Genomic DNA, 15,497 nt, shown 5'->3' with positions numbered 1-15,497 from the left:
TCTTGAATGGCCAGGCCCTGACTGTGACCTGCTTTCAGGGGCTTGTGGGGGACAGGGCCTAGCTGACTTGGAAGGGCCAGCTCCACTTCCAGCATCTGCCCTGTGCTGGGTAAGGCTAGACCGGGCCCTCAGCCTCACTACCCTGCTGTCCCTCCTCCCCCTCCCCATTCTCTGGACTTTAATCACCAGAAGCAGGAGGCAGAGGGGCCTTTGGACCCTGCACTAGGGGTAGGGGCAGAGCACTGGGGAGTGGAGTGCAGGGGCCCTGCACCATGCTGGGGGGGGGGGGGGGGGGCGCAACACTGGCCTTGGAATCAGAGGCCCCACCCACCCACTCAGCCCCCAGTCCCATCCTGTCACCAAGACCACTGAGACCTTGTCAGCTCTCCTCCGCCCTCGCCTCTCCTCTCCTTTGCTCTGGCACTCTCTGCCTCTCCCTGTCTTCTCTCTGTGTCTTTTGTCTCACCCTTTCTCTGTCTTCCTCTTTCTCTGTCTTTCTGCTTTTCTGTCTTACCCTTTCCTTGTCTCTTTCGGTTTCTCTCTGTTTTTCTCCCTTTCCTCCTACAGTGTTTCCTCCACCCGCCTGGTCTGGGTTCTTTTCCCTCTTTGGACCCAGAGCCTCTCCTCTCTTCATCCTTCCCTCCCTACTTGTGAGGGGTCTTCTATAAGGGGGAGCCCCCCCACACATCTTTTCCCTTTCTCTTTCATCCCTCCTTCCCTCTCCCCTCTTTCCTACCCGTGTGGCGTCTGGTGTGAGGAGGGCTCCCTTCCCCCTTCCCTGCTGTGGTGTCCCAGTGTCTCCGTGGCTGAGGTCCCCACGGAGTCACCTGGAGCAGAGGAGGCCCAGCCTGGCTCTTTCGTCTCTGCCGCCCCCTGTTGTCGTTGTGTTCTGTTTGTGGTTCGAGTGCCGTCCTCTCTTTCTTGACTTTGTGGTTTTTTTCTTTTTTTTTCCTTCCTTCCTTCCTTTTTTCCTTCCTTCCCTCCCTCCCTCCCTCCCTCTCTTCCTGCCCTCCCTCTCCTCCCTCCTTCCTTGCCTCCCACCGCCTCTTCTATTCCCTATCCTCTACCACCCATTCCTCCCAGTCTTCCCTTTTCCCCTCCCCAACTTACTCTCACCTCCTTGTACCCATTCCCCACCCTTCCTCTCTCCTCCCTCCCTGTCTCTCTCTGTCTCTCTTTCTCTCTCTGTCTCTCACTGTCTCTCAGGTCCACAGCGTCTCATACTCTACACCAGTATTGCTGTCCTACTCAGGTCCTTGACTCCATGAAGCTTACCCCCTCAGGCAGGCTGGCAGAGAGCAGGTAAGAGCTAGACCTGTCCTTCCCTCAATCCCTCACCCCACCAAGACAAATATGCAATATCATTGCCAGCCCTTCCCCTATTGCCCTCTAGCCCCCCCTGCCCCCCACCCCTGGGTGATTGTGTGATTGTGGCATGGGTGTCTGAGCGTGTGAGGAGAGTGACTGGGGGACAGGTCAGGAGACCAAAGAGGACTTTCAAAATCTGTTTGTAGTTTGTGCTTCCTTAAAAAAATCCTTCGCTGGATACCTGCTCCCAAAAGCAGGAGTAGTTGGTCCTAGAATATGTAACATTTGAGCTGTTTTGAAAAATGAGTAAGAGTTTGCCAGTTGGATAGGAAGGGGAAGCGTGTTTAGGCAGAAGGAATAATCTGCCCACACTTTGAAGAACAACATTGTTTCCAAGTTAATTGGAAAACACATTTTATATTTTCTAATTATAATGTAATAAAATGACATATTAATAGCAACAGCAAAAAGGCTAGGCCCATTTGAAAGTTTAAAAATACTGTGTTAAAGAGGAAATAAGGATGGAATTTATAGACTATTTAGAATAGATGTCAATGAGAATGCTATATATGAAAACCTAGGGGATATGACCATGGAGGTTCCCAGAAGAAAATTTGTGTTCTTGAGCTTTTATTAGAGAACGAGACAGTTTAAATTAAATAAACTAATTATTCTTCTCAAGAATCTAGAAAAAGTACAACCAAAAGAAAGCAGAATAAAGTAATTACTATAGATAAAATCAGAAATTAATGATATAGAAAACAAAAGATTTGATAAACTAAGAGGTGGTTTTTGAAAAGACCAGTAAACTACACAGACCATCTTCTGGCAGATGTGACTGAGAAAAAGGCAATAAAACATAAATAAGGTATGACAAAGAGGATTTAACCACAGATTTTGAGGAGATGAAAAAAGTCATAAGAAAATGGTTTGTATAATTTTATACCAATAAATGTAAAAATTTAGATGAAATGGGTGGTTATCACGGAAAATATAAATTACCAAAATGACATAAAGAGTGGCAGAAAGCCTGAATAGAATAGAACAGTATAGAAGAAAGTTAAAAGATGGTCAAGTTTTCTCCTCAGAAATGGTATCAGGCCCAGTTGGTATAAATGGAAGTTGTGGTATGATGGAAGTTCTGTCGAATCTTGAAAGATCAGATAATAGGAAAAGGTGGACAGCTTCCCAGTTCATTCCAGAAGGCTAGTATAACTGGACAGGTTTAGACAAAAAAACAAAAACTATAGCTAAATCTCATATATTGACAGAGTAACAAATATTTTAAATGAAAGATTATCAAAGTGAACCCATCAGTGTATGAAAAGAAGAATGTATTGTGACAAATGAAGGTTTGTCCTAGGAATGTAGGGATTGTTCAACATTGGGAAAACTGTTATTATAATTGATTATATTAATAGATTAAAGAGAAAAGATCATATAACTATCTCTATAAGTACTGAAAAATTAATCTGATAAAATTACACATCCATTCTTGATTTAAAAACTCTTAGTGTCTTAGTTATCTCTTGCTATATTGGGGTAATTTGTTATGCAGCAATAGATAACTAGTACAGTAAGCTAGGAATCAATGAAAACTTCCTTAATTTGGTAAAGAATTTTTATCAGGTAAAGAATTTCATCAAATGTAACAATGAAGTACTAGATAAATTTCTGTTAAATTCAGGAACAAAATAAGGAAGACTGCTATCACTGTCACTAACCCATGTTTTTCTGGAAGTTTTAACCAATGGGATTGACAAAAGGAATGAGTGGTATAAGTATTAGAAAGAAAAGGTCAGAATTAGCATTATTTGAAGATGATATGGTTGTCGACTTAGATAACCAAAGAGAATAAAAGGAAAAATTATTAGAACTAATAAGAAAATTCAATGAGATGGGTAGATACAAGATAAATATACACCTAAACCATTAGCTTCTCTGAATACCAGCAATAACTAATTATAACATGTAATAGAAAAAGATTCCATGCACAATAGCAAAAAAAAATGATAAAATTCCTAGGAATTTATAAGAAATGTAAAATACTTCTCTGTAGAAAATTATAAAATTTCATGAAAGGCTGTAATAAGACTTGAACAAATCAGGAGTAGTATCCTATTCCTGGATGGGAAGATTCAATATGGTAAAAATGACCTTTTTTCCCCAATTTGGTCAAAGGGTTCAATGCATTTCTCATTAAAATTTCAGTGGTATTTTCTTTTGGAGTTGGGCAATTGGATTTTAAAGTTCATTTGGTAGAGTAAATGCCCATGAATTACTAAAAATTTTGGAAAAAAAACAATGAAGAGAGATTTGCTCTATTAGATACAAAAACTTACTACAAAGCTGCAGAAATTACAAATATTATATCACCACAGTAATAGAGGATTACATAAATGAGACAAAATAGAGAGTTTAGACAAACATATATTCATAATGGGAATTTAATTTATGATAAAGAGCACATTTCTAATTAGTGGGAAGTCAGTAAATGGGATGGGACTATTGACTATCATTTGGGAAAAAAGTTAAACCCCAACCTCATACAAAAACAAATACAAAAAATAGAACTGTAGAAGTGCTAGAGGAAAATCTAGAATATTTTTATAATATTAGGGTGGAGAAGCCTTTCTGAGCATGACTTAAAAACCCAGAAGCCATGAAGTAAAGGGCAATAGTTTTAACAACATTAAAGTTAAGAACTTCTGTGTGGAGAAAGATACTATACACAAAGTTAAAACAAAAACAACAAGCGGAGAGAAAGTATTTGCTACAGAGGTATTAGGCAAAGATTAATATCTCTGCCTATATCTATATCATCTCTTGGAAATCAATCAGAAAAAGGTGCACACCTATTTAAAATGGAGAAATAACATGATTTGGCAATTCAGAGAAGAAATAGACAATTAGCTAATGAATAAGAAAGGATGCTCACGCTTACTAATATCTAAAGAAATGTAACTAAAACAACAATGAAGTACCAATTTTAATGTACCCAAATTTACAAGATTAAAAGGATTGTGAGGAAACAGAGTCTCTCATATTCCTTGATTAGAGTGCAAATTGGTGCCATAAAATTTTTTTTAGCTGCCACCAGAATCTTAAATGTGCATATACTTCCAAGCTGAGAGCCATGTCTTGGAGCTAGATTTCTCTAAGGTTTTACTACTAGATGGACTCCAATTTGGCCAGCCAGAGGCCTTTTCTAAAACACTCTAGTCCCAACTGCAAACATAAGTCATACTGTGCAACTCTTTATCACATGCTGTTGTAGGATAACATTCTCAACCAACTCTTAATGAAAAGGTTGCATGATGTATGCTTCTCAAAATAAAGACAGAATTATATGGGTAGGAATAATCTTTGTTTTTAGCCAGTCTATAAAAATGTTAAAGCAACAGAAATAACTTTTATCTACATTTTAAACAAAACGTGCATTTCTTTGGTCCAGAAATTCAACTTTTAGGAATCTATCTTTCAAAACTACTTCCAGACATATGCAAAGATGTTTATTGCAGCATCGTTTGTAATAGCGAAAAATTAAAACAACCTACCTACATGTCCATCAGTAGAGAACAGCTTTTCCTTCACGATCCACCCATACTATGGATTACTCTGTAACAGATCAAAAGAAAAATATCTATATACTGGCATGGAAAGATCTCCAAGACTTAGTTATATGAAAAAATCAAGTTGCAGAACAAGGCTTCTAGTATGATCCCACTCTTGTAAGGAAAAGAAAACCCTCATGACTGTGAAAACATATTGTACACATCCTGTCATAATTTCAAAATTATTGGCCTTTTTCCTTGGTTCCATTTCCTTGCTTTTATTCACTCATTTCTCTCCTCTATACTGTTTACCTGTATCCAGCTGTTCAGATCTTGCTTTTCCTTTTAATAACTAGCTCAAATACCAACCTCATTCATTTAGCAAGCATTTGGCCTGCCTGCTCTCAGTTAGGGCCTTAATCTGAACCTTGATGGGATATGGGAGTGAATTGTTTCTGTCCTACCATTAGGGAACTCAATTGTCTAGAAGGGAGAGAGACACATAGACAGTGACAGCATAGTGTGGTTCAGGATGGGACAGAAGTAGCCTCAGAGGGCTGCCAGAGGAGGTGCACCTAACGCCATCTTTCCCTTACGGGGAGAGTTGTGTGTACTGAGTCTTGAAGGAGTAATAGCTTTCCTTCATTCCCTAACCCCGCCAGAAATGGTGTTTCCCATTTTTTGGCTCTTCCGGGCAGGATGACCCAATGGGGGAACAGTAGTTGAGTCAATGCCTTTGTTCAAGTCCAAGTTTGGCCACTTACCAACTCTATGACTTTGGGCAAGCCATTTAACCCCTGAGCCTCTGTTTCCTCATCTGTGTAATGAGGATAATGCCTACTTACCTCTCAGGTTGATTTTAGGATTGGAGATGGTACATGTAAAACTCCTGGGTGGCTATCAATGCTTGAAGGGCAGGGACTACTCGTCTCTTGTTTTCCTCATAGCCGAGAGTGTAGCACTGGATTGGATTGGATCTAAAAGCTGTACATGTCTGGAGATGGTTCTGGAACAAAGGACGAGCCTGACCAAAGTGGGACTTTGGGATGAGGAGGCTTAGAGTAGTACATGGGTTGGAGGGGATTGCACTATAAGAAGAGAGAGCCAGGTCCCTGGTCTTGGCAGGAAGATGACACAGGAGTGAAAATAAGAATAAGTGGCCCTGGGAAATGGAACCCGGGCAGGGCTTTCTGGCCCTGGTTCTTGGTCCTGTTCTGCTGATGCCATCTCCCAATCTCACAGTCCAGGGTAGGGAAGCATAGTGGACCAATCCTTGCATTGGTGCCAACACCTCTCATTTTCGATCCCAACTCTGTCACTCACTAGCTGGGCGACCTTAAACAATTCACTTCACATCTCTGAGCCCAGTTCCTTTTCTGTTAAAAAGAACACAATTTAACACCAACATCATGGGATTTATTTATTGAGGAGTAGATGAGATCATAAATAGAATTGACCTTACTGAGTACCTGGCACACAATGGGTACTTTAAAAAGGGTAGCTGTTATTAGTATTCATTTCAGTAGACACTTAAGGAGTTCTGCTGTGGCCAGGGCCTATGCCGGGCAATAGTTCTTGCCTTCCACAAGTTCCCAGTGAGTTGGGGAGACTGAGGAGGGCTACGACAAAGGAGAGCATGGGGGGCTGTGGAAGCCCAGAGGTAGGGAACTGGCCTCGTCTAGGGCTGCTGGTACTGGTCAACTAGGCCCAAGGGTTGAGTCTTAGAGGATGAGTAAAAGGTAGCCAGAGACAGAAGGGTGAAGTGTGGAAGAACATTCTAGGCAGAAGGAACAGCATATGCAAAATAACCTGGATGTTATTGGGTAGGGCCAGATGTTCTTAACCTGGGTTGCATGGGTTCCAGATGGGCTTCAGGTAGCCCTTGAACCTCCTGAAATTGAATTCAAACTGTGTGTGTGTATATACCTATGTGCATTTTTTGTTGGGGAGATGGTCCATGGCTTTCATTAAATGCATAAAGGGTTTGTGTTCCTCCAAAAAGGTTAAGAACCAATGTTGCTCGTGATGAAGTGTCATGTGAATGGATTCTAAATAGGAGAGAAATTTGACAAAATTTGTGTTTTAGAAACATCGTATTAGCAGTCAGTATGAGAAATGGATTGTATGCGTGGAGGCCAGCTAGAGGGCCTAAACTGGGATATTGGCATAGAAGACATGCATTCGAGCAGGGCTATTGTATTGCACTACTCCAGTGGGCACCATTCATATAGAAACATTTTACTTTCAAATTATGGAATCTAAATCTTTTGAGAGTTATTAATAAAATGGGCCTGATAGAAGGTGAGAGAAAGGGAGGAGACAAAGATGAGTTGGCATTAGCAGAGAGCCAGAAGGACATGAGTCCATGGTAATAGTGCAAGAGGAAAAGGGAACCCTTATTAATGCTCACCCAGCACCCAAAGTCCTTGGTCTCAGACATAATTACTAACTTCCATCCTATTCCTGGTTCTTGGAGATCCTGAGTGATACTGGAGACACTTACTTTTCTATGAATTTTGGAGAGGAATTACTTCTGATTTGTGAATCAGGTGGTTTCCTGAAGAAAGTAGTATTTGAGCCAGTCATCCGAGGTCCATAAAGATTTTGAAAGATAGGGATAGGGGAGGATGCTCTGAGAGTATACACAAACACCTGGAGGTGAGAAATGGTGAAACTTAACATTGTAGGGTGCAGAGGTTAGACATGCTCAAACAGCTGTCTGGGGAAGTTCAGTCTTCTTTTTTGTGGTAGGCAGCTGGAGAGGCATGAGCAGTTCTTGAGTAGGAAAGTAACCTGATTGAATTAGCATTTTAGAAGGAAGGGAGACTAGGGAGGAAGCTGTTGCAGTAATCCAAGTGAGAGATAAGCTAAGGTAGCGGCTGTGGGGATAGAGCAGGGGAGACGGATTTGAGAGGTGATTGGGAGGAAGAGAGGACTGGAGTCAGAGACTGAATAAATAATGGGGGGGAGGTGGAGATGACCAAGGGTGAAGTTCACTGTAAGTTGTGGTGTTCAGGCCTGGTAATGGATTCATTCATTCAACTGATATTTATTGTATGTCAGACACTGTGCTGGGCATTAGGGATTTAGCATTGAACAAAACAGATGCTTGTCTTGGTGGATCTTACAGTGGGTGAGACAGATAATAAATAAACAACTAAATATATAAAATGTTTCTGGTGCCTCACCTCTCTGGGGCATTATGTTCCAGATGGAAGGAACATCGAATGCAAAGGCCCTGAGGCAAGAGTCTGCTTGTTATGTTTAAGGGACAGCCGGGAGACCAGTATGATTGGAGAAAGAGTAAACAAGGAGTGAGAGGAGAAGATGAGGTACAGGGGCCAGATCATGCATAGCCTTTTAGAGCCATTTAGGAGATAGACTCAGTGGGATTTGGTAACTGACTTACTAAGGGAGCAAGAAGAATCTAGCAGGACTCCCAGGTGTATTTTGGGTTTGGGCGACTGGATGAATAGTAGTGCCTTTCACTAAGGTGGGAAATACAGGAGGACAGGTTTACAGTGGTAAGATGCTGAGTTAGAGGTCCCTGTGAGCTCTGAAGGCCCTAAGGGCCATCCTGGTGGAGTTTCCAGCAAGCATTAGGCTTGATGGGTCTGGGACCCGGGAGAGAGATCCATGCCAGAGAGAGAGATGCAGGGGTCCTCAGCCATGCCAGAAGTTATGGAATGGAATGAGATCACTGACAGTGTGGAATGAAAGATAAGAGGACCAGAGCAGAACTGGGGAAGAGGTACCAACACATATGGAATGGGGAGAGGAAGAAGAGATGGGGGTGGGCAGAGAAGTAGGAGGAAAACCAGCAGGGAGGGGGCTCACGGAAGCAGAGGAAGGAAAGAGCCATTGGCACTCAGGACGGACTTGTTAAGAGTGGCAAATGTTACAGCTGGGGGAAGTAAGATGAAGGTGGAAGAGAATCTATTGGCTTTAACCACTAGGAGGTCTTGAGTGACCTTCCTAAAAGAAGTTTCCATAGCATGGTGGGCGCACGAGGCAGATTGCAGTGGGTTGAAGAGCTTGTGGGAGTACTGAGGTGGAGATGGCCAGTGTAGACGAATTTCTCAAGAAGCTTAGCTGTGAAGAGGAGAGAGGGACAGTGATTGCTAGAGGGAGATGTGGGGGCAGATAGAGGGTTTTTATTCCCAGATGGGAGAGACTTGAGCTTCTATAAATGTTGGTAGGAAGGAGGCAACAGAGAGGGAGAGGTTGAAATATGGGAAAGAGAGGGGATGATTGTTGTGGAGGAGGTAGCAGGGGTGGGTTCCAGAGCCTAGGCCCTGGAGGGACTGGCCTTAAATAGTATAGGGGCCCTCTTTTTCTCACAGAGAAGGAGAGCAATGGTGGTAGTGGGAAAAATACAAGGGCGTTGAGGGGATTGGTGAAAGAAATGCTTCTGGAAAGCTCAAAGCAACAAATGGAGATCCTTGACCAAGCACATGGATGCTAGAACTAGGAGGAAGCAGAGAATACTTCTGGTTGGGAGTCAGGGAAGACTTCTGCAGGAAGCAGTATTTGAGCTGGGCTGTCAAGTTCAGATAGGATTTTAATAGGCAGAGATCTGTGCAGAAGGAAGAAACAAAGTTAGCAAAGGCATAGAGGCATGAAAAGGCTGGGCATGCTGATGGAATAATGAACAAGCTAGTTTGATGCAGGCTGGGTATGAGTGAGCAGGATAACATTGATGCCACTGATAATGACAGTAATAATAATAGTTACTGTGTGTAAAGCACCAAACCTGCCCTGTGGCAAGTGCTTTACATACTTGAATTTGTTTAATCCCACCTCATCCTGCAGTATAGATATTTTCTCATTTTTTGCAGATAAGGAAAATAAATCCTAGAGAGGTGAAGAAATGGACCCAAGGTCACCCAGCTAGTAGGTGGTGGGGCTGATCTGGAAACCCAGGTCTGACTCTAAAGCCCATGCTTTTTCCACCTGACAGGAAAGACCAGGTGAGGCCATATGGTGGGGGAGCCTTGAATGCCAAGTTGAGGAGTCTGCATTTTATCCAGGAAGCAATGGGGAGCCAAGGTGGGTGTCTGAGCAGAAGAGATTCATGCTTAAAGACTCCATTAGGAAGGCTAACAGGTCCAAGAGGGTAGGGAGAAGAAATCAGGAGGTGACTGCAGTGTCAGGGTGAGGGGTAGCAGAGGCCTGGTCTGAATACAAGAGGAATAAGCAGTGGGACTGAGAGATAATTTGTTCCTCGTGATAGCCTTGAGAGGTGTGGAGTTTTCTTCTCCTTTTATAGATGAAGAATGGGAGACTCAGAATGGAGTTACTTTCCTAGGACTTGAGCCCTGGTTCGTGTAGTTTTGCTGGCTCAGTGACTTTGTGGAACAATGTGTCAGAGGGAGCTCTGAATATAAGGAAGGTGTGCATGTGTGCTTGTGTGCGTGTGTGTGTACGCATGTGCATGCTTGTCTGTCTGTCAGATGGACAGCAGTGCCTTCCCTTGCCTGTCCTCTTTCCTTCTCATCTCTTCCCAATCCTCTAGTTTCCTGGATTCCATACTTACTGCCTCCCCTGAGCCCAGGGATCTGGGAGTGAGGTGAGACTGTTTCATTGGCTAGCCCCAGAAAATCAGCCTTTCACTCCCAAGGCATGTGGTCCTCCCCTAGCCCAACTGTCTGTCCATCCACCCCAAGAAACTGTAGCCCAGCTCCAGTGAGTGCCACATGCAGACTGGCCCCTGGTACCACTCCCCAGTACCTAGGGACAGGCACTTGTTCCTGCATTGACTCCTCCTCGCTGCTGTGTGGGTACTGTGACACGTCTGTGTAGGTACAAACAGCCACCTTGGGAATTAGATTCAGTTCATGAGCAGTTAACAATAACCACCACCATATTCACATTGCTCTTGTTTGCCAGGCACTTGACGTATGTTCTAGTCCTTGCAACAATCCTGTGGAGTTGGCATCATGAGCTCCATGATGCTTACAGATGAGGAAACCGAGGCTCTAAAAGGGGCAATAACGTACCCGGGGGACATAGCCTGGAAGCACTTGTAGAGCTGGCATTAGAACCCAGGTTTATTTGCTTCCAAAGCTGTGGGCTTGCCATATTCCATTCTGTTTTCCTGACCCCGAGCCTTGAGGAAATGCAAATCTTTGTCCTTCAAGGGCAGAGTGGATTTCTACAGATACTGCCAAGTTCACCCAAAGGACCTGGTAGAAGGAGTCTGAGACTTGGAGCTCCAAGAACTCCAGGTTTAAGTCCAGACTCTACCGCTCACCTAACTACGTGAGCTTGGGCAGATTATCTAACCTTGCCAAGCTTCTATTCCCTTGTCTCTAAAATGATGCAGAGTTGTTGCAGGGGTTAAATGAGATAATATACGTAAAGTGCCAGCATAGAGCAAGTTGCTACTATTTATATTAAAATGAGGTTGGGCACCTGTCAGGGCATATACTCTGGGCATGACCTTAAGACTGAGCCCAGCCTGGGTGTGGGGGAGGGCTGTCCCAGGAGGGGACCAGCAGCAGACTCCTTGGAGACTGAATTGGGTGTGGCCCTGCATAATCCGTCCTACTGGCCTCCCCATTCAGACCCCCATCCTAGCCCCAGCTCCCGGGTTCCAGCCCTTCATGTATCTCCCCTGCTCTGCAAACTAATGCCTCTGCCTCTCTCTGTCACCTGCCGCCTGTGGCCTCTACCCTGCCCTTCCTGGCCCCAGGGAAGAGGAGGAGGAGGAGGAAACTGAGGAAGAGGAAGAGGAAGACGCTCATCAGTTCTGCTGTCCGGCCTCCGAGTGCAGTAGTCCCTCCTCTCGGTAACTGAGAGGACAAGGGTCATTTTCTATGCAGAAGCAAAAGCCTTAACCAGCCCCACCCCGCCCCTGCGATCCCCCATGGGACCCCATCCCTGCTTCAAGAACCAGATGGGCAAGCATCATGCCCCTCCCTCCCCCACCTCCTTCTTGGAATTCCCACCCCCCACTGCTGTCTCCCTTGGACTCCAGCCCCCAAATTATAAAGGCTGGAGCCCTAGGTCTGACTAAAATGTGGGAGCAGCAGAGCTTGGAGCTTGGAGCTTGGAACCTGGACTCTCCCACACCTGCACCCCACTTCCCAGGCACCCTGGAGCCTGCCACTCCTGGAGAGGTCTCTAAATGACATCCCAAGGACCTACCTCTGTCCTCTGTGAGCACAAACAGAGATGCAGGGTGCCTAGGGCTCAGAGGACCAGACGGGGGCGGGACCCAGCCTGCCTAGTTCCCCGTCGCTCTTTCCTTCGCTGTGGCCATCGCTGCCATCTCCTCTACTGCTTGAAGGCCTTGTCCCATGCCCCCTGCTACTTCCATAGGCCTTTCAGAGTGCGTGTCGTGTCGCTGTGTACAAAGGAATTTCCATCAATAAAAGCTGATCTCTTCTCTCTGTCTGATGTATGTTCCACCCCACTTCCGCTTCCCTCTCCCCAACCCCCCAGGGCCTTACCTTCTTTCCTATCCAGGACTGGGAGAGAGAGTAGGCTTTGATTCATGGTAATATTAACACCCAAAAAGCACTCAATAAGTGAATGAATGGTGTGGTGCTCCCACCATGGGCAAGCCTGTTGCCTTCTCCAGCCCATCAGCCCAAGGTGACCTGAGTTGGCCAACTTGGACATGTTGCTTGGCCTTTCTGCTACCAGGTTTCCCAGTGTGTAAAAGGAGGAGGGGGGTTGGATCAGAGGATTTCCAAGGGCTCCTCCAGCTCTGACGTTCTGTCAGTCTGAGATGCTACAATTTTAAGAAGCTATGATTACTTATGAACTTAAGATATGATAATTCAGTGACACATTCCATGCAATTCTGTGGTTTCTATTTCTACAATGCTGTGATTTTTGGATTCTCCAATCCTGTGGTTTTAAGATTTAATGATTCTACCATTTAAAACAAATTCTGATGATGTGATTTTAATATTCTGTGATGTTAAGAGTCCTTGATTCTGTACTTTCAAGGTTCTGATTTTACAACTTGAGGGATCTCTGAATCTGAGGGGAAGCCGTTTTCCCCAGATACAATGACCCTGAATATTTCCTGCCAGAAGCTGGTTCTAAGAATCCCTGGAGGCTGTTGGCAGGTGGGTGGAAGGTGTTTTTATGGGCTGTAAGACCCACACCTTCTATGATGTGTCTCTGTCAGGAGCAACGCCAGGAGGTCTCATACCCCGACTTTCCCTTTTTGAGCCTTTGGCATGAGACAAATCTGAGTTTACCTTCTGGTTCTGTCACTTACTTACTATCTGTGTAACCTTGAGCAAGTATTTTCTTCTCCTTAAGCTTCATTTTCCTCCCGAGTACAGTGAGAATATATCTACCTTTCTGGATTGTCATGAAGATTAGCAAGAAAATGCAAGGAGCCCAGCATAGAGTCTGGTGCACGGTTGGGCAAGTGTGCAGTGATTAGTGGCTCTGGTTTTGATTAAGGCCCAGGTGAGAGTCCTTCCTCTCCTTTCTTTCCTTCCTCCCTTCAACATCCCCATCACACTGATCCTGTAGCTTTCCTGGAGGCTTACCTGATTCCCTCACTCTTTGCTTAACTCATTTAGTCACTCAACTCATCTACTCATCCACTCATTCAAATTCTCATTTGTTTCCCCTCTCCCTCCATCCCTTCCTCCATCCTTCCCTCTCTCTTTCTCTCTCCCTTATTTGCTTTTCCAGAAGGTATTGCTTGAGCACCTACTGTGTGCAAGGCTTCAGGCTAAAATACTGTGAGGGATAAAAAGTAAGACAGTGGCTGTGTTCTCCATAAGTTCTCCATCTGCCAAGGGAGGTGAGAAATGCTTTGGGAAAGTAGGCAAAGTATGATGGGCAGAAATGATTGAGCACATATGGCTGCAGTAATGAGCAAAATATGTTCCTGGCCCAAAGAGGAAGGAGCTGTCAAGGTGGGCTAGGTGGGGTGGTGTCCAGGAGGGCTTGTTGGAGAAAAAGGGGCAAGAGTGTAAGGCTGGGAAGGGTTTGAATAGGTGGCAGAAGTGAGGCGGCATTACAGGAGACAGGGATAGCATGGACAATAACCTGGGGAGAGCTCCAAGGTCATGTTGTGGAATGGTATGTAGACTGCTCTGTTCGACTGGCTCTCCAGGGCGTGTGAGTCTAGGTGACCTGTGGCTAGGGAGGAGGAGACCATTCTACCCTTCATTTGACTGGAGGTAGAAGGAAGTAGGGGGAGCAGGGGTTCAACTAAATGGAGGGAGAGGGCAAGTCAAGGTCAGATGGCCATCATGGGAGCCATCGTATAGACTCCTGTGTAGGCAACTGAATTGGCTCAGGGCCTGTGCTGTGGGAAGGGGAAGGTTTCTATCAGTTGTGAGGGAAATGTGTGTGCTTGCGCATATGTGTGCATGTCTTTATGTGAGGCCAGGCAGGTCTATCAGGAGTGAGATACTGTGGACTGTTATGTATCTGAGGGAATGTGATTGTGTGAAGCTGAGGGTGAGCAATTCTGAGTGTGTGAGGTCGACTGTGTGAGGTGGTGACTTTCTGTGTCTGGCAGACTCTCTGCATGTGCCTGGTGGAGATAATCATAAGACTGGATGGGTGACTGTGGGTGGCTTTTGATCATGTGGGGCTGTGGCTTTTAGGATGACAGTCGTCAGGCAGGATGGTCACACAGACGTACAGACACACATGACTGCTACCTGTGGTCTTAGGGCCCCAAGGCAGCTGCTGAGCACGTGCTGTATGCTGGGCCCTGGCCTGGGCATGGATGGTCCACAGAGGTGAATCATACTAGGCCACTGCCCTTGGGGAACAGGGGCAGGGTGGGGGATGGACACTTCAAGAAGGAATCACAAGTTAGTTGGTGATAAGGACTGCCTGTGACATGAATGTGCATGAGACATAGAGTGGGGAGTAGCTGACCCTGTCAGGTTCTGTAGAGGGTGGGAGTAAGTCAGAACTGACTTCCCAGGATAGCTCACCTGCTCAGGGTGCTGCAAGATGCAGATGAGCTCACCCAAGCAGTGAAGTCTGTGGGTGAAGGGGAGAGGGAGGACCTCCTGGGCAGAAGAAACAAAGGAAGAGCATGAGTACAGCCATGGTGATATGGGTCAGCTTGCCATAGCCTAGGAAGTGCAAGTAGCCTGCTGTTGCCCATGTCTAGGAGCTTAAAGGTGTGGGGATGGGGGGTGCTGGACAAATTCAGCTAAAAAACTAAAAGTGGGACACTACCCTGGAAGGTAGGGGATTTGGGTTCTTGTCCTATGTGACCCTGGGCAAGTCACTTTGACTCTTTGGGCCTCAGTTTGGATCTGTGGGATCAGATGGTTCGTAAAGTCCATCCCAATTGTCTGGATCTTCTACCCTTGGCCAGCCAAACCCATGAGTCATTGCTTTCGAAGTTATGCACTTCTTCAATCTAACCTCAGTCTTTCTGGCTTCCTGGATTGCCTCCTCACTCACACACTGCACAAATATTTACCCAGTATCTGGCCCTCTGTGTGCTACTGTGGGAAGGCATGGGGAGCTAGAGGATGCAAGGATTCCACCTTGGAGGGGCTGCTCATGTCAGGTGGTGGGTAAGAGCATGAGCATTTGTTTTGAATCCTAGTTCCATCACTGCTGAGCTTTGAGACTTTGGGCAAATTAATTCACTTTTCTGCACCTCAGTTTCCTCATCTGTGTTAT

At 45.3% G+C, this 15,497-nt stretch overlaps 1 protein-coding gene across 6 annotated transcripts in view; it reads left to right on the top strand.

Annotated features, from left to right (window-relative positions):
* The window catches only part of IQSEC2 (IQ motif and Sec7 domain ArfGEF 2), a 77,689-nt gene that overhangs the window by 37,390 nt on the left and 24,802 nt on the right, over nucleotides 1-15,497 (top strand). For 3 of the 6 annotated variants that reach the window (XM_046673475.1, XM_046673478.1, XM_046673480.1), the window contains one exon: nucleotides 1,207-1,302. The exons of the other annotated variants lie outside the window; for them this stretch is intronic. In XM_046673475.1, the coding sequence (XP_046529431.1) occupies nucleotides 1,207-1,302 (96 nt within the window). The remainder of the gene's footprint in view (nucleotides 1-1,206; nucleotides 1,303-15,497) is intronic. 6 annotated transcript variants of the gene reach the window in all.

The sequence above is a fragment of the Equus quagga genome, chromosome 10 (genome assembly GCF_021613505.1).
Source record: "Equus quagga isolate Etosha38 chromosome 10, UCLA_HA_Equagga_1.0, whole genome shotgun sequence".
Taxonomy (NCBI): Eukaryota; Metazoa; Chordata; class Mammalia; order Perissodactyla; family Equidae; genus Equus; species Equus quagga.
The sequence above is the reverse complement of the archived record's forward strand: the minus strand, read 5'-3'. Positions and strand labels throughout refer to the sequence as shown.